Source organism: Bos indicus, chromosome 14 (genome assembly GCF_029378745.1).
Source record: "Bos indicus isolate NIAB-ARS_2022 breed Sahiwal x Tharparkar chromosome 14, NIAB-ARS_B.indTharparkar_mat_pri_1.0, whole genome shotgun sequence".
Taxonomy (NCBI): domain Eukaryota; kingdom Metazoa; phylum Chordata; class Mammalia; order Artiodactyla; family Bovidae; genus Bos; species Bos indicus.
The window spans coordinates 59,122,493-59,144,612 of NC_091773.1; the positions used below are offsets into that span (position 1 = coordinate 59,122,493).

General features: G+C 40.5%; 1 protein-coding gene and 1 pseudogene across 2 annotated transcripts in view; one reads left to right on the forward strand and one right to left on the reverse strand.

Moving 5' to 3' along the window:
• Positions 1-2,035: 2,035 nt before the first annotated feature.
• Positions 2,036-22,120, reverse strand: part of ZFPM2 (zinc finger protein, FOG family member 2) — a 523,941-nt gene continuing 503,856 nt past the window's right edge. For both annotated transcript variants that reach the window (XM_019974004.2, XM_070802792.1), the window contains 3 exons: positions 14,244-14,450; positions 8,629-8,853; positions 2,036-5,549 (listed from right to left, as the gene is read on the reverse strand). In XM_019974004.2, coding sequence (XP_019829563.2) covers positions 3,058-5,549; positions 8,629-8,853; positions 14,244-14,450 — 2,924 coding nt within the window. In that variant the 3' untranslated portion in view covers positions 2,036-3,057. The remainder of the gene's footprint in view (positions 5,550-8,628; positions 8,854-14,243; positions 14,451-22,120) is intronic.
• LOC109568160 (large ribosomal subunit protein uL11-like) overlaps positions 16,465-22,120 on the forward strand; it is a 59,749-nt pseudogene continuing 54,093 nt past the window's right edge.

Sequence of the window (22,120 nt, forward strand, 5' to 3'; positions counted from 1 at the left end):
ATGAAACTGGAGCCTATTTTACAGAGTGAAGTAAGCCAGAAAGAAAAACACCAGTACAGTATACTAATGCATATAGATGGAATTTAGAAAGATGGTAACAATAATTCTGTATACGAGACAGCAAAAGAGACACAGATGTATAGATCAGTCTTTTGGTCTCTGTGGGAGAGGGAGAGGGTGGGATGATTTGGGAGAATGGCACTGAAACATGTATAATATCATATATGAAACGAGTCACCAGTCCAGGTTCGATGCATGATACTGGATGCTTGGGGCTGGTGCACTGGGACGACCCAGAGGGATGGTATGGGGAGGAAGGAGGTAGGAGGGTTCAGGATGGGGAACACATGTATACCTGTGGTGGATTCATTTTGATATATGGCAAAACCAATACAATATTGTAAAGTTAAAAAATAAAATAAAATTAAATTAAATTAAAAAAATAAATAAAATCTTCCAAGGAGAAAAAAATATATAAATAAAAGATTCCCAAGAAATACAGACAGGATTTTTTAAAAAATTAATACAGTATGTAACCCAATGTACCAAAAAAAAAATATATATATATATATATGTTGGCATTTTAAAGATGTTCCCTAAGTGATTCAAATGAAGGAATAGTGTTGGAAAACACTAACCTGAGCCAGATGACAAACTCCTTTAGAGAAGCCACCGCGTAACATACCCCTTTAGCTTTATGCCCAAAATAGTGGATACAGTCCAATGTGATCAATAAAGATATGTTGGTTGGCTTTCTTTTCTTTTTAAAAAAGGAAAAGGAAGAGACTGGGGAAGGAAGACCCCTTTGGCTTCATCCTCAAAATAGTGGATACAGTCCTAGTCATGATCAATAAAAATATGTTGCCTGGCAGACTTTCTTTTCTTTTAAAAGAAAAAAAAAAAAAAGGAAAAGGAAGAGATTGGGGAAGTAAGTCTTGTTAAGAATGCCCAGCCCTGCTGGTCTCCACCTGAGAGCCCAGCAGGTCTTCACGGCCAGTCCTGTGGTTCCCGAGGAACATGATACTACTAAAAGTAGATTCCTGCAAAACTCTACTAAGAATGTCAGTTTGGTTCACCTCACTGTCTAGTCACTGACTAAAACGGAAAACATCAGCTAAGATCAAGATTTTACATTTGAAAACAGTTATTCTCAACAAGCAACTGGAGAAAAGTTCTTGATCACACAATATATTTTTTACTGTTTTGTCACAGTATTTATAAGCTATGTTTGGAACTAGTACCTTATGTTCATTATGCTACCAAATTCAATAAGGAGGAAGAACAGTGCATCACAACCTACCTGCCAGCAGTGAGTCCTAGCCACAGGTGAGGCAACTGCCTTTCCAGCTGGGGAAGTTTCCCAAACTGTGGTAGACTGCATCTGTCTTGCTGGGTGACCAGTGCCATCTTGCCTCCTGAATCACATCTCAGCATCTCTGGATGGCCCATCAGATCTGCCATCATCTAACCAACATTATCTGCTCTTCATTCCCCCTCAACATGCAAACCCTTGGAATGAATAAATGAGAGGTGTGAAAACTAGGGTCTTGTACAAATTGCCAGCATGAAACCCAGGCATCTTTACTCATGAGTCACTTTACCATACCACTTTGCTGCTGCTCAAAAGACAAACGTATCTCTCTGGCAAACTCCATCTAAAAGTTGGGTGCATGTAACCAACTTTGGTGCCAATTCTTCCGGTAGATTTTGTAAGCCTTTCAGACATTTATGAAATCAGTCTTTTTCTGTGATACAGTTGGTAGGGGGTAGGGGGTGGAGGGGTAGAGAACACAAAGACAGTGCTTCTTATATATATTTATAATGAAGAACTTTTCTAGTTCCAGAGCCTGGAGTCTCCAGTTCATTTTAATATAATAAGTTTTATATTAACTAGGTGCATAAAAAGGACAACCTCTTCCTGTACTGGTTTGTCATCATGTTACATTTATCCAGTACTGTTTTGAACCTACTCATATTACAAAGAACAGGTATATAGGGTTTCCCTTGTATTTTAAAGAAAAAAAGTATGCCAAACTTCTCCAACAATCTGGAATTTTATTCCATTCATATACATGCATAGTAACAACATTTGTTGAGAAATTATTTCTATCAGAAGTAGAACATTATCTTTGTGATCACCAGGTGCAGTATTGCTACTCTTATATTTAAATAGATCTTATATATGAATTAAATTCATACTTGCAGCATTGAGTTTAGGGTTTTGATTTAGACTGTGCCTTTCAAAAGATAAAACCGATTAATACTACTTCATTACTTACAATACTGCTTCCAGTAATTTTGTTCATTCTTACAAAGTATTGCATTTAACAGCAAAGGTTTAAAAATTGAGACAGAGCTGCATCAGCGAAAGAAAATACAAGTACTATACAAGAAAAAAATTGCCATCTTCATTTAACATACATGTTTAAGATTAAGAAAATGGACGGAAACGTACGGCTACATACAATGCAAAGCCTAGTGACTAAGAGACTGTATCTGCTAAAATATAAAGTGCAAACGGAGCCTGATTATCCAAGAATTGAAATCTTAAGGCGAACTTATAGCACGTGTACTTAGAACATCTTTGCAAGTTATATTTTAGCATATACATGTATCTGCAACAGCATATAAGAAGAAATCAAGATACACAAGTGCTTTGGAAGCTATTTCTAAAATGCTTTTCTGTATTGTTTGTGACTATTTTCTTCAAAAGCTACTTACAGTGCAAACCATATGTGCTACACAATAACTATACAATAACATTACAAATGACTTTAATATAAAGTTTTTAAATAAAAAATAACATAACCACAGCTATGAATACTGCTGGTAAAATAAATTAAATTTTTTTTTTTTTTTTGGAAAATGGCACCAATAATACACTTTACTAATGGACTGTAATGAAATTACACCTTAAGTCTTCAACTCAGCCATAATGAATTATCTCCTGATCGCCCGGATGTAATTCAAATAGCTTTTTTTTTTTTTCTGTACTGGGTAGAACAACATACTAAACACTGGTACCAAAGGTGGCTGATGTCCATTGATTTAGTGATTTCATTTGACGTGTTCCGCGGCATGTGATGAGCAATAAAACTTTTTGTGAGTTATAAAGTTTGAGAGGTTGTTGAACTGGATGTCACAGAGCCGGCAGTATTTCCCACTGGTGGGCGCCTGGGTGGAGCCATTCACACTTTTTGCTATACTAGACAACTGGTCCTCTGCGGAGGGAATGCCTGGGGAGACATTCTCGTTCGTGGTTAAGGGGTTCTCGGAGACCCAGGAGGGAGACTTGTGGCCATCTTCACGCTGAGGGTTCTGGGCAATGTTCTCTTGCTGGGGGTTGGCGGCAGGGCGCTCTTCTTGCTTCAGTCCACCGTTCACGATGACCATGCCTCGATTTTTGGGCAACAAGGGCAGGGAATCTTTCTTCGGCACAGCGCACCCATTGGAAGAAGCCTGGCTTTTGGGAGATTCATTTTCCGCGTTTGTGCTTTGCTCCACGTCAGCGTTATGGATGACCAAAGAACCGGAAATGTAATCACTTGGCTTGATTCCATAGTACGGAGAAAGCTGGTCGGCTCCTTTTGCCTTCTTTATTGCTCCAGGGTACAGGCATTGGGGAAGAAACAAATGTTTGTTTTCTTCTTTTGTCGCGATGAGCTGAGCGGCTTCGCTGAAGACTTTCAGGCCCTGCAGCGTCGCTAAGTGGGATGAGAATAAGTTTCCATTGGGGGAGGGCTGCTTCAGATTGCCATTTTTCTCACATTTTATGATGCTTCTTTCATAGCTGACATCGGGGCTGCTTCGTTCGCTTTCTGGATTCGGAAACACTTTGCTGTCGAGCGGAGCCAGGTCGTTCCGCTGATGCGCGGTGACCGGGCAGAAGTTTTGCTTGTGGGCCAGGTAGTTTTCCACCTTGTTGAAACTGATCTTGCACACGGTGCACTCGTGGTAGTCCAGCAGCCTTTTGGGAGACGCGGTCGTCCGCTCAGACTGGGATAAACACTTTTTGCTGAGATCGATGGGGACATCCATCTCCAGGCAGGAGACGCTGGAATGAGCAGTGTCACATTTAGAAACCGGGACACACTTGTTCATGGCCAGGGAGGTTTCCAAGTGCTTTGAGACAATTCCGGGAAAGAGTTCGCATCTTGGATGGTAGCATTCGCCCAGCCCTTCCGTGGCTTCTTGGGTGGAGGTACAGGGATTGCTGAGGTTGGCTACATCAAGAAAGCGCTGCTGGACCAGCTGGGGCCTTTGATCCTGTTCGGGCAGGCACATCTCATACATCTTCCTGCGCTTGCGCGTGCGCATGGTTCTCTGCATGGCAGGCACTTTGTTGGAAGCCGACCTCTTGAGCGGAGGGTCGTGGCGTGTCGCACAATAATACTGTTTGTGGACCATGTAGGTTTCGTGCCGGCTGAAAGTAATGTTGCAAGCTTCACAGGTAGTCTTATTTGGGTCACTTTCCCCATCCACTAAGGGGACGCTGGGGTTTTTGACATCAACAGGTTTCCCATTAATTTTATCATCATTGCTGTTGGGGGTGGAGAGCTTCTTAGCTTGCGTGGAAAAGTCCTTGTCGTGGCCCTTCCCGTTTGGCCCAATTAAATCTAAAACGGCGGAAGAATTGATGCAGGGTGTTTGAAGAAGTGGATTCTCGGGATCGGCAGAGTGAGCGGCTGGATTGAGAAGATTGATGGAGGGCTGACCCGTGTTGGGACTCACAGCCTCCTGCATCTTTTCTGAAACCCCAGGGAACTCAGGGGACTTGGCCATCTGCTGCCATCGGCTGCTGCAGTAATGTTTTTTGTGTACTAGATAATTATCCAAGTTATTGAAGGTTATGTTGCACTCAAAACAGGTAGCCCCCTTGGGCATCAGGGGGCTGTAAATGACAGGAGGGTAGCTACTACTTCCGTGCCTCAGTCGCCGGTGTACCAGTTCAGACATCTTGGCTAAGATCTCTGAAGCTTGAGGGACCATTGTAATATCTTGGGGAAAAGCAAACTGAGATAGAAAGGGTCCCACGGGGAAAGAAGGCCCAATATTAGGCTGAACTGGAGATGAGGCGAGTCTTGGACTAGAGGGCTCAGACTTTATTTTCGTGTAAGAAAAGCTTTGTTTATTGGTTGTAGGCTGAATTTCGGGTCTCTGGTTAGTGAGAAAGAGCTGAGTCTTTTTCTCACACTTGTCCAGCTCCGTGTCAGAGCTCGCATCTTTAGTCTGCATGGCCTTTTGGCTCTGGGGGAGCTCACTTCTGGTCAGCAAGTCTGTGGCTGGCTGTAAGCTGTCTTCGGTTCCACTTGGAGAGTGTTCCATGTCACTTTCTCGGGGCAGTTTGCTGCCAGGGACATGGAGCTCCTGGTGCTGCAGTAACTCCCTCTGAGTCTGGAAGCCAAAGTGGCAGTGATTGCATCGGAAGGCAGCTTGAGTGAGATGGGAGAACAGGTGTTGGTGAAAGTTGATCACAGAATCAGCAGTGTAGCTACAGACGGTGCATTTTAGACTAGCACCAGGGGGGAGGAATTCTTCCATTTTCACTCCTGGAGAAACATACAAAATCAGAATACTGAGAACCACACATTTTGGTTTGCTGGTGATATGAACCATTACTAATGACCTCATGTCTTCAACACAGCAGAAATGAACTGAAATCTTGCAGAATCTCATTTGAGATATTAACTTTTTTCCTATGATACCTTTCACCATATGTGATAATAATAAACTGTAGTTAATACTTTCTAAAGCACTTTCATGAGTATTATCACATTGTAGTGGGATGTGCATTGCTGTTTTAATTTTACAGGTCAGAAAACAAATTCAAGGAGGCTAAAGGAATTGATTATGGTAATAAATCTCAATAGTCATCTAATAAATTCAGTGATGAAGCCATGCCCAGACCTCAGATTTTATGATTTCTAATCCAATAAGTCTTCTTACCAAACCACTGTGCTCTACAGTAGGAAGAGGAAGGCATTTATCAGAGATAATTTTGACAACCTGTGTGCAAACGAAATAACTTAGTGCACTTAATGTGCTAGAATTAGGTCTTTATACAACAGAATCCAAATAGAAATCATTTTGTAAAGTAATTAATAACATCCTAATTTATCTTTGGTAAAAATTTAGAATTTCATGTTTTGCTTAATATGGGTTATCTTTATCCAGGGCTGGTATTCAGCTGATATTTACTAGTATGTTCAACTATATTAGTATACTAATATAGTCGTTTCAGACTGACATTTGTGCTGATTGATCATGGCCTGTTTCTGGTCAGTTATTAAATATTTTGAATATCACCACTGACTGGTGGATAAGTCTCAATGCAATATTGTGATTTACAGGAAATGTATATTTGGTCACTCACATGAGGAAAATCTATTTCTCCTATGCATCTGGTTTTTATCCTTGGTTCCTGGCTCAAGGCTTCTAAAACTGTTGGAACGTCTTGTGATAAATATGTCTTTATGTTAATGAGGTGACTTTTGTAAAGCACTCAGGTAACCTAAGGATGGAGACTGGTTGCCAGAAGAACTAACCCTGTGAGTAAAGGGTTAGAACTTACGCTGCCTTCCACTTCTGGGATGAAGGGCTGGAGATTAAGTTCAATTGCCAATGGCCAATAACTTAATCAATCATGCCTATGTAATGAAGCCTCCTTGCCCATTCCCAAACCTAGCCCTATTCATCTCATCCATCTGGCTGTTCCTGAGTTATATCCTTTTAAAATAAACTAGTAATCTAGTGAGTTAATGTGTTATCTGAGTTCTGTGAATCACTCTAGCAAATCAATCAAACCGAGGGGGTACTGTGGCAATCTCTGATTTACAGCTAGTTGGTCAGGAGCACAGTAGACTGGTCTGAATTGGAATGAGAGTGAGGGGGGTCCCTCTTGTAGAACTGTCCCCTTAATCTGTGGAATTCAATGCTGTTTCTTGGTAGCGTCAGAACTGAGTGGAGTTGAATTGCAGGACACCCAGTTGGTGTCTAAAGAATTACTTGGGGGGCAGGGGGCGGGGGGAACCATTCCCCTATGAATTGGAATTGGGAGCTAGATACTTTTATTCACTAAGGTCAACTCCTGTCCCATTTGTTCTCATATGGTTAAGTCAGGCTTGCTTCCTCTTCTCTGCACTCTAGACTAAAATGAGAAATACCTTCTATATTCATAAAATAAAAATATGGCAACAGCACCCAGTCCTACAGTGATAAAAGAGGACTTCTTTTATTTTTCTCCTTAGCTAATCCAGGACTCATTTTTCTACTGAGCTGGAAAAATCTCTCTCTTATTTTTGTTTTGTGCATGACTTTACACTCACTGTGTGAGACAACCAACCTGTTTCTGCTTCCCCTGGTTTATCACCTACATAAAGAGAGCTCATTTGTAGGGAAAAGGTAGAGAATGAGTAAAAAGAAAATTGCCTATTTTTATGGGTACAAAGACAAAAGCTTGCACAGTACTAGAGTATTGTAGATTGGAGTTAGTTTTTTTTTTTAACTGAGCACCTATTTTAATTTTTAATTATTCAACCCAAGCAAAAACAGTGAAGGAAGTCAGCCGGGGGTGTCTAACAAGTTTTGTATTCTAGGTGCTGAAGAACTGTGATTCCCAAAACTTGGTTTGCCCTATCCAAAAATGTTCGAAAAAAATACCTAAAATTAATGTAATTATGTACATTTGGTTCACTTTAATTATTTTTAAAATATAGGAATTAGAATACTATGAGGTGATACTGATGATGACTGGGCATACAATTCCAAAATAAATGGGAATAGTAAAAAAGAGGGGATATGTGAATACATACAGCTGAGTAGACACACAACATTGTAAAGCATATATACTCCAATAAAAAGTAATTTAAAAAAATGGGAACAGTTGGCACCTTGCTGGTAAGGGAAGGCTTTAAAAAAAGAAGACTTGTTTTTCAGGCTAATTTTTCCTAAGAAGTTTTAACACATAGCACTAAAAGTGTTTTTATGTCAAAAATTCAACTGTGTTGTTATCATGCACACTCTAGAAGTCAGGAACCTTTTACAGATCCGTATTTAAAAGTTAATTTCTCTCAAATGGGATTTTAATTGGATCTTTCAAAATAAAAGCTTTATTTCCATTCAGCAATAATGGAATTTTTGGAAATTCCATTGGAATTTTATGGAAAAAGCAATTTTACTTTTTATGTAAAATATGTAAAAATACAAGTATTTTTTATGTACCTACTATTTAGTCCCTGCTGTGTTGGAAACAGTGCATGGTAAGTTTGCAAAGATCACCTGGCACAGAAATGAATGAATATTGATGACAATATACAAAGGGTATTGCGATTTCTAAAACTGATGCTATTTGACTTTAGTTGGAAAAAAAAAACTAGAGAGTGCTTTGGCCTGTAAGCTGAGCACTGTAAGTCGTTAGAAAAGAATTCAGACCCAAGTCCTTTGAACAGAATATACTGATTGTACGTGACCAAAGGTAATAACTATCTGGTTCAGCAAGTTTAATTTTGATTTTATAGGCAGGAAGAGACGTATGAATGAATGTACGCACAATATGTACGAATGTACATGTGTATGTATGTAGAGAAAGAACAGGTCTCCTGGAGCAGAAGAAACAAGGGAGGCACTTACCACTGTGTGAGTTCAGGTGCATTTCTAGAGCTCGGGCATTTGAAAAGCTCTTGGTGCATTGTGGGAAGGGACACAGGCTGGAAATCTGAGGAGCAGTGTCCTCATTTTCCTCTGACACTGGTGCAGCTTCTCTTTGCCTTCCACTGCAATAGTACATCAGATGGGCTTGCAGATTCCGCTCACTGCGATACCAGATGCCACAGGACTTGCAAGGGAATATATCCTCTGCAAGCAGAAACACAGGGACACGTTAGCTGCTGCCCACTTAGAGCCATTCATGGGTAAACAGCATTTGGTTCAGTTTTTTTGAGTCTGCTCTCTGGTTCTGAATTAGGTAATCAGACAGTGGCTAGTGAATTGTTGGTGTTGTTCCACTGTACAGGACTGAGCTTATAAAGGAATGTTACATTCAATGCAATTTACTTTCACACAGACTCTTTAAAAAGTGGTGCTGTAGGAGACTCTCAACATAAAGCACAAGAGGTTGATCCTAAATTGTTTATATTGTATTTATGGTTTAGAAAAGTAGGCATTTAGAAAATAGCAGTATGAAATGTTTTATCTGCTTGATTAAAAGGTAAAGGATCTAATGGCTGCTGCAGTGAAGTCAACTCCTGACATCACTTATTCATTTAATAAATTAATTACAGAGTGCCTCCTAAGTGCCTGATTTATGCTGAGTTGGCTGTAAAACAAAATGAGAGACAAAACAGCTGTTCTTAAGGAGCTTAGATAGCTTGGGACTGGTTAACAGGTGGTTAGATCATTATATAAGAATGTGATGACTGCTCTGATGGAGGTATCTGAGGGGTGTTTTAGGGCATGGAAAAGAGATACAAGTCTGGGAGAGAACTGGAGGGAGGATGTGGTGAGAGAAGGATTTAGAGGGGAGACGATGACATGCCTTAGCTGCATTGTGAAAGATGAAATTAATCTAGTCAGGTGGAGAAGGGGATTGTATTCTTGTAGTCAAGAGATCATTCATGGGAGTCTACAAGGGACTGGGTGGAGGCTGAGAGGCTATTATGTAATCTCAGGTAAAGAGCTGGAAGAGATGAGGCTGCAGAAGGCAGGGACAGACTACCAAAGACCATGGATACTTTTATTTTGGTGGGGGGGGCCTCACTGCATGTCATGAAGGATCTTAGTTCTCTGACCAGGGGTTGAACCTGTGCCCTTGGCAGGAGTCCTGACCACTGAACCACCAGGGAATTCCCCACTGTAGGGCTTTTAAAGCTCAGGTTTCTATCTCAATGAGTATGGAAAGTTATTGAATCATTTTAAATAACAGATTGACAGAAACCGCTATGATATAATGCTCACTGTGGAGCAGAATTTGAAGGTAGCAACTTTGGAAGGAAGACTTTTATGATAATTGAAGTAATCTAAGTGATCTATGTTACAGTTTGAATTGTAACTAATAGCCATATAGTTTTTGTTAAGTTCAGTTCAGTTCAGTCCCTCAGTCGTGTCTGACTCTTTGGGACCCCATGAATTGCAGCACGCCAGGCCTCCCTGTCCATCACCATCTCCCGGAGTTCACTCAAACTCACGTCCATCGAGTCGGTGATGCCATCCAGCCATCTCATCCTCTGTCGTCCCCTTTTCCTCCTGCCCCCAATACCTCCCAGCATCAGAGTCTTTTCCAATGAGTCAACTCTTCACATGAGGTGACCAAAGTACTGGAGTTTCAGCTTTAGCATCATTCCTTCCAAAGAACACCCAGGGCTGAGCTCCTTTAGAATGGACTGGTTGGATCTCCTTGCAGTCCAAGGGACTCTCAAGAGTCTTCTCCAACACCACACTTCAAAAGCATCAATTCTTCGGCGCTCAGCCTTCTTCACAATCCAACTCTCACATCCATACATGACCACAGGAAAAACCATAGCCTTGACTAGACGGACCTTTGTTGGCAAAGTAATGTCTCTGCTTTTGAATATGCTATCTAGGTTGGTCATAACTTTCCTTCCAAGGAGTAAGCGTCTTTTAATTTCATGGCTGCAGTCACCATCTGCAGTTATTTTGGAGCCTAAAAAGATAAAGTCTGACACTGTTTCCACGGTTTCCCCATCTATTTGCCATGAAGTGATGGGACCAGATGCCATGATCTTCGTTTTCTGAATGTTGAGCTTTAAGCCAACTTTTTCACTCTCCTCTTTCATCAAGAGGCTCTTTAGTTCCTCTTCACTTTCTGCCATAAGGGTGGTGTCATCTGCATATCTGAGGTTATTGATAGTTCTCCCGGCAATCTTGATTCCAGCCTGTGTTTCTTCCAGTCCAGCGTTTCTCATGATGTATTCTGCATATAAGTTAAATAAGCAGGGTGACAATATACAGCCTGGACGTACTCCTTTTCCTATTTGGAACCAGTCTGTTGTTCCATGTCCAGTTCTAACTGTTGCTTCCTGACCTGCATACAGGTTTCTCAAGAGGCAGGTCAGGTGGTCTGGTATTCCCATCTCTCAGAATTTTCCACAGTTTCTTGTGAGCCACACAGTCAAAAGCTTTGGCATAGTCAATAAAGCAGAAATAGATGTTTTCCTGGAACTCTCTTGCCTTTTCCATGATCCAGCGGATGTTGGTAATTTGATCTCTGGTTCCTCTGCCTTTTCTAAAACCAGCTTGAAGTTCATGGTTCACATATTGCTGAAGCCTGGCTTAGAGAATTTTGAGCATTACTTTACTAGTGTGTGAGATGAGTGCAAATGTGCAGTAGTTTGAGCATTCTTTGGCATTGCCTTTCTTTGGGATTGGAATGAAAACTGACCCTTTTCAGTCCTGTGGCCACTGCTGAGTTTTCCAAATTTGCTGGCATATTGAGTGCAGCACTTTCACAGCATCATCTTTCAGGATTTGAAATAGCTCAACTTGAATTCCATCACCTCGTGCTATAATATGTATGATATGTATTTCTCATGGATTCATTCATGGAAAATTTCTGTGTGTGTTTTCACCCCCATTCATTAATAGGTAAAGAATGTGAGGTTGAGTAACTTGCCATGATCATGTAAGTGGGTGAACTGAGATTGGAAAACCCTGGTGTAAACACTCTTCCATAATACCTCAGTGGCAAGAGGGACAGAGGGAAGAAAGATTACATTGAGGAAGCAGAACTGACTGAAAGTGATGACCACTAGTTTGGAGGGTAAGGTTTGTCCTTGGTGCCTAGGCTTCTTGTTAGCATTTCTGTGTTAAGTGATGGTTCATTCATCTCTACAGGGCATAGAAGACAGCTGGGTGATGAATTCAGACTAGCGCATGTATAGTGACCAACTCTGACACTGTATTGTGCAAACCTGGCACTTTTATAGTGAAATGGGGCATGGATCAGAGGGGATGGCAGGTAACCCTGTAAACTGGGACAAATCCAGGCACACTGGGGTACATGGTCACATTAGATGCGTGCAAGTGGGTATTTCTGTGAGAAAGAGAGATGAACATTGCAAAGATGGCAACAGAGGTCTGAAACTTGCCAGACACAGCTGGACCTGTGATTTATAAACTGTCAATGTATAGTGGGTGGTGGAAACCCATGATAGTGAAGGAGGCAGCTCAAGAGATCCTGTTGAAGGAGATAAGGAGAAAATTAAGGACCAAATTCTCGTGAATGAGAAGTAAGGAACAGGTAGGTACAATACAGAATTTCCCAATACAATCTAACTACAAAATTACACCTGGCTACTGTTTATTATTTAACCCTTCCCACCCAAGTTAGTTACATTTACACTTCAGAGGGCCACAATATTTAATAAAGTGGCTATTTATGCAAGATGACTTTAGCTGATTAGCTAATTAAAGAATGAGAACAAAAGCCTGTATGCATCCATGTTGATTTATTTGAGATTAACAGTTATCTTGCTACAGAAAGTAAAAAAAGTATAACCTCAAATAGAATGAACATTCATACACTGAAGCGTCGCAATAATATAAGGTACCCCTAGGATACCTGGTGGGCATCCCCGGTGACTCAGTGGTAAAGAATCTGCTTGCACTGCCAAGCCACAGGAGACACGGGTTCGATCCCTGAGTCAGGAAGATCCCCTAGAGGAAGGCATGGCAACCCACTCCAGTATTCTTGCCTAAAGAATCCCCATGGACAGAGGAGCCTGGTGGGCTCCAGTTCATAGGGTTTCAAAGGGTCAGACACGACTGAAATGACTTAGTATGTATGTACAGGATATCTGGTAACAAAATCACTTGGTCTCAAATGCAAGTTATATCAAGTTCCTCACTATCCAAAGTAAAGGTACAATAAAGAAGATAACTACATTTACACTAAGGACATCTGAAAATACTGACTTGGGTTGGGTGCACTGAATCCAGTGGTTGCATGCAGAATAATTCCAGATATACATGAGAAGTTCTTATTCTAGAGGATGCAGTTATAGCAAGAACATAATTACTGTTGAATATATATATATATATATATATATATATATATATATAATATTGAGACATGGCTGTAGTCTCTAGAATTTTCTGCATCATTCAAAGTCACAGGCATTTTCAAGGACATTTTTGACTCAAGGCAATATTTCACTTGCCCACTGGCTTCAGCTTCTGTTCTCCTCTTAAGATGTAACTGGTACTCATACTTTCTCTCAGAGATGGATAAAAGCAGAGTGGACTCTAGAACTCGGATCCTGGGACTCCTGCATCATTGATTTTATGTCACATCAGGTGTCACTATGTGTTCCAGAAATACAAACTAAGTTCAAAAGTCCTTTTAACAAAATATAATCCCAAAGACAGATTTTCCAGGGCATATTTTCAAATTTTGCACACAAAGTACTCCAAGAAGTATTTTTCTTTCTCTTTTTAATTTTTTATATTAGATGGTGTCTTGATTTATCTAGCCTACATTTCCCTTTCATTAGTATATCTAATCCAGAAAAGGCAATGGCAACCCACCCCAGTACTCTTGCCTGGAAATTCTCATGGATGGAGGAGCCTGGTGGGCTGAAGCCCATGGGGTCGCTACAGTCGGACACGACTGAGCAACTTCACTTTCACTTTTCACTTCCATGCATTGGAGAAGGAAATGGCAACCCACTCCAGTGTTCTTGCCTGGAGAGTCCCAGGGACGGGGGAGCCTGGTGGGCTGCCGTCTATGGGGTCGCACAGAGTCGGACACGACTGAAGCGACTTAGCAGCAGCAGCAGCATATCTAATCAAATTTGATTTTGTTTCCTTTTTCTTATGTTTTAACTCTCTGGCTCTTAATACCAAAATTATTCTACCATAGGAGCATCAGTGAAAGATATTAGCCTTCTTATAGCTAAATAGCCTTAAACATTGCTTAGTATAGAATATCAGATTTTCGTTTGTGACATTCAGGAATCCCAACATGAAATGAATGAATTTAAGTTCTTTTTATATTCCCATGAGAAATGATCTCTCTCTCTCTCTCTCTCTCTCTCTCTCTCTCACACACACACACACACACACACACACACACACAGGGTTAAAGTTGGAGAGAAGATCAAATAAAATCACAGCACTGGAGGAAAACTCTGTCCCTGGTTGCCTGTCAGTAGACATTATTTTTTTCTCTCCCATAAATACCCATCACCACTACAAAGCTATTGTACTGGGCTATTGCACTCAAAACTTACTATTGACAATAGCTGTGGGCAAAATAGAAGCCATGGCAGCTTGCTGAGGAAGCAGCTGAATTGAGTCCAGCAGGCGCGCCGGGTACATCCCTTCTGTAAGAGTCATCTGACTGGCAGCTTGTAGCCTTGAGTCAAAATCCACCACAAAGGCAATTAGCTCTTCACCCTCAGAGATGGCCTTCGTAGTTGTGCACCAAAGCTGACCCCCTATTAAGAAAAAAAAAGGAAGAGAAAGATAGAGTTGACATAGAATGCTCCAGCCTGCTGTACATTGGATTGATGTTAACAGCACCTTCTCATTTTCACATCAGTTTCTACTGGGTGGAGTGTTGGATCAAGACAACAGCTGCCCTCCTCTTCCCTTTGTTCACTTAAAACAATAAAACAGCCAGTTATTTTACCAGTGACACAGGTTTATAATAGCAAAGAACTGCAATTCGGGACAGGCAACTATGGCAAACCACATGAAAGTCTGGTAAAACAAGAGAGGAAATTTTTATAGAAAAGGGGAAGTTGGAGAGCTATGATAAACCAAAAGTCCATTGGAAACTGGAAGTTTGAAATATAGTGGCTTTTCATTGGCTGAGTTGTTACAGACTTTCATTGGCTGAGCTGTTGTCAGGTGACGAGAAATGCTTTCTTCCTCCAGCTGAGCGGCATTAAATAGTGTCACTTCCTCATGGAGATACAAAGTCCATTTCTTCCTGTTGGGCTCTGTATTGAAGTTAAGTGGTACTTGCCAGCTCCTGCATCTGACCTTCCTACTCCATTTTATGAATTTTCATACCTCCTGTGTGGAAAATTGTATTTCTTGCATTAAATGTACTGTTCAGTGATCAACAGTGGGAGAAGACTAAGGACCGAGTATAGACATAATCTGTACAGAGTTTTATCAAAACGTTGACAACTTTTTGCCTTCTGGTGCTTGACTTAATCATTAACTGTGCTATTACATGGTATATACTGCCAAAGAACAATCATGGTAGGGATCCAAGCACAAAATGTATAGTGAGCCTTTGAAGTTACTCTTCCTGTACCTTACTCCTCTTTTTCTCTCTTTCCCAGACACTGGTATATCAGATACTGATACTGGTATGTGTGTGTGTGTGTGTGTATGTGTGTGTGTGTGTGTGTATGATACCTAAAACTACAAAGCAAGTAAACAAACTTCCTAAAATTTAGAAAGTTTAAATGAAATTCCAGTTAGTTTTGTTCTCCGCATAAGTCTGCTTCCATTTTTTTTTTTTTTTCCCGGAGGGGCGGATGCTGAGTGATCTTTATTTTTATAATATTTCTTATAATACAGCTTCTTTATCTCTCTTTACCCTGACTGAACTTCCTGAAAAGAAGATACACCAAAGATCCTTTTCAAAAAGGCTTATTTAAATAAAGATTTGTTTAAATGAAAAGAACCCTTTCTTCAAACACTAAGATAGACTCTGGCTCGGCGCTTCAAATGATCACGTGTGGTGCATTAAAAAGAAAATTAACTATGCAAGTACATCTTCTAATGTATTGGAATGCGATAGCAAATGCTCATTTATTTAACATGTTTAGACAGGCAAAGCACTTATATTTTGTTATCTACACTCTCAGGCCTAGATACGTATCCTATACAGTTATGCCTGAAATAATATGGCATAGTTGATATGTTATAAAGCTTTTTTCTCATTGTGTATATATTGCAAGGCTATATATTGTACTCATTAAGCAAGCAAAAACTGTATCCATTCTGATAAGTAATATTGCTCTGTTTATCTTTCAGAGTAACTGCCTTTTCAACTGCACTTCATTTTTTCCACCCTCAAAGAGATCATAGTTTTTAAACAACTTGTGGTAAAACTCGGGTGGAAAAGATAACAACAGCATATGATATGGCACAGTTGACTAGAAGATTCAGGACATCGCTTTAGAGAGACCTGGGACGTTAATTAAAGCAGCTGATTAAATGTTAGAGGCAAGCAAACAAGACACCGTTTGTGACAGTATGTTTGTGAAAAAATAAAGCTAAAATTACCGACCTCAAATTTATGTGAACATTTCCAAGGAAAACACACATTTACTAAAGGACTAGAAAACAACCACTTTTTTTTTTTCCACTTTGGCTCTAACATATCTGAAAGAATACAAATTTGCCCAAGTTGAAAAACAGATTCATTTTGGTACTGATTGATTGATTTACAAACGTAGAAGCTAAATGGCATCATCGTGGAATTCGATGATGGAATTCGTGGAAAGCGCTAAGTTGGTGCTGTTTCTGCTGGTGCCACCTCTTTCACCCAGGAGGCTTCTGCCTTTGGCTGCTCTGCCTTCTCTGATGTGCATACAGATCCAAACTACTCACGGCTCTAGACAAGGTAATCATCTGCACCTTATCTTTCCTCTGGGAAGCCGCTTATTAAGTGAGTCCGTGTAATAGAGAGGTGGGGAGGGCAGAGGCAGGCAGTTCAGCCTCCTAGCCTGGTCTTTTGGAGTCACAGGATTTCAGCGTCGAACTGCATAACTTATATTACTGGTAATAGTTTCCCATTTTTGATAAATTTATATTGTTGGTAAATCTAGCTATGGCTATGTTTTACAAAGGAAAAGTTGTAAATTCAGGTACCCAGGAGAAATCAATAGTTTAGAGAAGGTAGCACTCAGCTTATCTTTATCACAGCAGTGAGCTCCATAGCAAGATGACTCTGAGTACTTGTGCTCAAACTTTGAACCCAAAAGATCCAGTCAATAAAATAAAATAAAATCCACAAATTATTAAGTGCAAGAGGGAGGAGATATATGTATACTTATAGCTGATTCACATTGTTGGACAGCAGAAACCAACACAACATTGTAAAACAATTATCTTCCAATTAAAAAAAAAGAATAAAGAAACATGTAGAAAAACTTCTCCAAAAAACAAACAAAAAATCATTTTTCTACATTATTAGGCAGCCTAGCAGCAGTAATACATATGTTTTTGGACGTGTTCAGTAATGTTTCATATTTTATTGTCTTTACCATTTTATATTATGGTTTCATCAGAGCATGTCATTTTAAAAGGCTAAATTGGACTGAAAATGTACTTTGCAGGTTTGACGAGAGAGTCAGCTGTTTTAGGATTTAGTCTTTCAAATGAATCATTCAGTTCAGTATTCACTGAACTCCCCACTGTGTGCCAGGCCGGGTGCTTTGGCTTCACACACACCTTACATACAAACTGAATGTACACATGTAAACGAATTCTAATACTACGTGCTGGTGTCATGCCCTAGTGCTAAAGAAAATGTGAGACAGGTGAATAGCTGAGACTTCTTGGGGGAGTCAGGCAAGGCATCCAAGATGACTTTTTTCTTTTTTTATTAACTCAAGAAGAATAGAGGTAAACTAGCTGAAGCGTGTTGGGGGGACCTGGCATCATTACTGGCAGAGAAAGGTACATGGGTGTGAGGGCAGGGCTACAGAAGAGACTCAGGGGCTGGCAAACCTGGAGCTTGGAGCCTGAGGGAGGAAACAGGTGGATTATGGGAAGTGGGGCGCCGGAACCAGCCTGTTCAGGATCACAGGGTGGGATGTTCAACTGTCAGGAGTTTTGAGTGCTGTTGATGTCAAGTTGGTAACTAGATACTAGCCACTGTGAGAGCTGTAGCATCTGCTGTCAAAATTGGAAACATTACAAATCAGGGCTTCCTCCCACAAAAAATTTAGAAGAGGGTGAGACAGTTTTGATGTAACATAAAAACAGTTGTGTCTGGCTCATGGTGGGGAGATGGTGTGCATTTTTTTTTTTTTCCAGTGAATGAATGAACAAATTTTTGACCTGAGCTCTTCCCCCTCAGAATATAGATCTGAGGGTCATGAGGAGAATAAACTGAAGGGGTAGGAAATGTTACCTCAAAGGCTATTAGGAGGCTGTTGTACTTAGTTCAGTTGTAAGAAGTGTAAATTGTAAGGTAGCAAAGGGCCAGTTTCCAGAGACATGGCTGAGAGAGGACTGGGGTGGTTTCGTGAGATGGACAAGAAAAAGGAAATTGTTGAAAGTGACACAGACGTTCCTGGTTTGGGAAACCAGATGATGGTAATTCCATTAGCAACATAGGACTGGAAAAGGTCAGTTTTCATTCCAATCCCAAAGAAAGGCAATGCCAAAGAATGCTCAAACTACCGCACAATGGCACTCATCTCACATGCTAGTAAAGTAATGCTCAAAATTTTCCAAGCCAGGCTTCAGCAATATGTGAACAGTGAACTTCTAGATGTTCAAGCTGGTTTTAGAAAAGGCAGAGGAACCAGAGATCAAATTGCTAACATCTGCTGGATCATTGAAAAAGCAAGAGAGTTCCAGAAAAACATCTATTTGTGCTTTATTGACTATGCCAAAGCCTTTGACTGTGTGGATCACAATAAACTGGAAAATTCTGAAAGAGATGGGAATACCAGACCACCTGACCTGCCTCTTGAGAAACGTATATGCAGGTCAGGAAGCAACAGTTAGAACTGGACATGGAACAACAGACTGGTTCCAAATAGGAAAAGGAGTACATCAAGGCTGTATACTGTCACCCTGTTTATTTAACTTATATGCAGAGTACATCATGAGAAATGCTGGGCTGGAAGAAGCACAAGCTGGAATCAAGATTGCCAGGAGAAATATCAATAACCTCAGATATGCAGATGACACCACCCTTATGGCAGAAAGTGAAGAACTAAAAAGCCTCTTGATGAAAGTGAAAAATGAGAGTGAAAAAGTTGGCTTAAAGCTCAACATTCAGAAAACAAAGATCATGACATCTGGTCCCATCACTTCATGGGAAATAGATGGGGAAACAGTGGAAACAGTGTCAGACTTTATTTTTCTGGGCTCCAAAATCACTGCAGATGGTGACTGCAGCCATGAAATTAAAAGACGCTTACTCCTTGGAAGGAAAGTTATGACCAACCTAGATAGCATATTCAAAAGCAGAGACATTACTTTGCCAACAAAGGTCCGTCTAGTCAAGGCTATGGTTTTTCCTGTGGTCATGTATGGATGTGAGAGTTGGACTGTGAAGAAAGCTGAGCGCCAAAGAATTGGTGCTTTTGAAGTGTGGTGTTGGAGAAGACTCTTGAGAGTCCCTTGGACTGCAAGGAGATCCAACCAGTCCATTCTAAAGGAGCTCAGCCCTGGGTGTTCTTTGGAAGGAATGATGCTAAAGCTGAAACTCCAGTACTTTGGCCACCTCATGTGAAGAGTTGACTCATTGGAAAAGACTCTGATGCTGGGAGGGATTGGGGGCAGGAGGAAAGGGGATGACAGAGGATGAGATGGCTGGATGGCATCACTGACTCGATGGACGTGAGTCTGAGTGAACTCCAGGAGTTGGTGATGGACAGGGAGGCCTGGTGTACTGCAATTCATGGGGTGGCAAAGAGTCAGACACAACTGAGCAACTGAACTGAACTGAAAGCTGGTATATTAACAAGTAGTATTATGTAGACAGTACATATCATTGGTATTAATTTAGGAATAATTTCTTTGGGCCTGATAGACTAGGTAGTTTATGTATTTCTCATCTACTTTAATCCTATTGATTATTCTGAGGTGAATGATAGTATCCTCATTTAAGAGTTGAAAAAATTGAAGCTTTTTTTGGAGAGGTTAACTCCAAAAAATTGGAGAGGTTAACTCACTTTCAAAGCTGTTTCCCTTTGCAGAATCATGATTTAGATTTCTGTCTGTCCACCTCCATAGCCCAAGTGTGCATGTATGTACATGTGTGTTGTATGTATTTGTGTATGTATATGGATGGAAATGAAATTTGGCTTTGAAATGGTAGAGTTTGAGGTACCTGAGTAGTTTTTTGGTGGATGTATCCAGGAGGCAACTGGACCTAGGGGAAGAATAAGGCTAGAGAAAAAAAAAATTTGGAAGTCATCAACACATTCTAAATAACTATGGGTGTTCTTTGCATTGGTGTGGTAATACACATGAAAAGAAAAAGAATGAAGATTGAAACTTGGAGAATCTAAACATTTAAGATGTGGGTAGAAGAGATACAATCATTTAAAGACATAGAAAACCTATATTTGGAAAGGTGAGGGGGAACCAAAAAAAATGGTGTCACAAAAGTCAAGGATTGATTCTTGGAAAGAGCTTGGACAAATTTTTTAGATGATGAGTTTAGAGCATACAACTTGAGGAAGCCACTTATATGGAGAGATATCCCAAGTACTGTAACACAGTTTTATTGATTCAAATAAAATATTCTAAGTGTGACTGCTAGTGAAGATATAATCCCATCTGGAGGAAGTGTGGACACTGGAACCAGACTCCTTGGTGGACACTGGAACCAGACTCCTGGGGTGCAAATCTTGGCTCTGCCACTTGCTAACTCTGTGACTTTGAACTTGTCACCTAAGCATTCTATCAGTTTCCTCAAAATTAAAAATGGAAATGATGATAATAATACTGAACTCAAGATATTATCATGAGGACTAAATAAGGTAGTACAGGTGGAAGCTTAAGAACAGCATTTCAGTTCAGTTCAGTCTCTCAGTCGTGTCTGACTCTTTGTGACCCCATGGACTGCAGCACATCAGGCTTCCCTGTCCATCACCAACTCCTGGAGCTTACTCAAACTCATGTCCACCAGGTCAGTTATGCCATCCAACCATCTCATCCTCTGTCATCCCCTACTCCTCCCACCTTCAATCTTTCCCAGCATCAGGGTCTTTTTCAAAGAGTCAGTTCTTCACATCAGGTGGCCAAAGTATTGGAGTTTCAGTTTCAGCATCAGTCCTTCCAATGATGCTGATTTCAGGACTGATTTCCTTTAGGATGGATTGGTTGGATATCCTTGCAGTCCAAGGGACTCTCAAGAGTCTTCTCCAACACCACAGTTTGAAAGCATCTATTCTTCGCCACTCAGCTTTCTTTATAGTCCAACTCACATCCATATGTGACTACTGGAAAAACCACAGCTCTGACTAAATGGACTTTTGTTGGGAAAGTAATGTCTCTGCTTTTTAATATGCTGTCTAGGTTGGTCATAGCTTTTCAGTAAGTGCTATGTAATTGTTAACCATTATTCCTTTTGGTTTGGTTTGGGTGGGTCTGTTTTTCTCATTTCTCATTGCCCTGCTAAGTCCAAGGAAAGAAATCTCACAGGAAAGAAAACACAAACCTATGAATTCAGTGAGTACATGTGTCTGTGCTTCATGGGAGAAAACTAACTCATTTCGGAAAAAAAGATTAAGGCTGCATCATTTTTGGATCACATACCGTATCTTGACCCATTAGAAACTAACATAGTTTCTAGCAATCTACATGGGGCTGAGGAGACAGGAGAACCAGTTTCCTACCCTACTGGTTTTAGAGCTAGGGTAAATAGTGCCAACTCTCATTTACAATTCAATAAATGAGAGGACATTTATTGGAGGACAGTAGTATTCATCTTGATTAGGAAACGATCTAAGTGCATGAAAATGATAAATCATGTTGATATTTAGGTTTTTTGATGTCTTTACTGATTGTCCTCATGTTCAATGGAAACAAATCACAGGGTATTACGTTTGGTTTTAACATGAGACCACCGCTATCAAAACAAAAACAAGAACACACAAAGAAAACAAACCAAAACCCCCAAACAAAACCACCAGAAAACAAGCACTGGCAAGGATGTAGAGAAATTAGAACCCTTGTGCACTAGTGGTGGGAGTGTAAAATGGGAGAACCACCCTGGGAAAGAGTATGACAGTTCCTCAAAAAATTAAAAATAAAATTACCTATGATCCAGCATTTATACTTCTGGGTATATACTCAAAAGAATTGAACACCAGGTCTCAAAGAGATATTTCCATACCCATGTTCAAAGCAGCATTATTAAAAATACCTAAAACATGGAAGCAACCCACTGTCC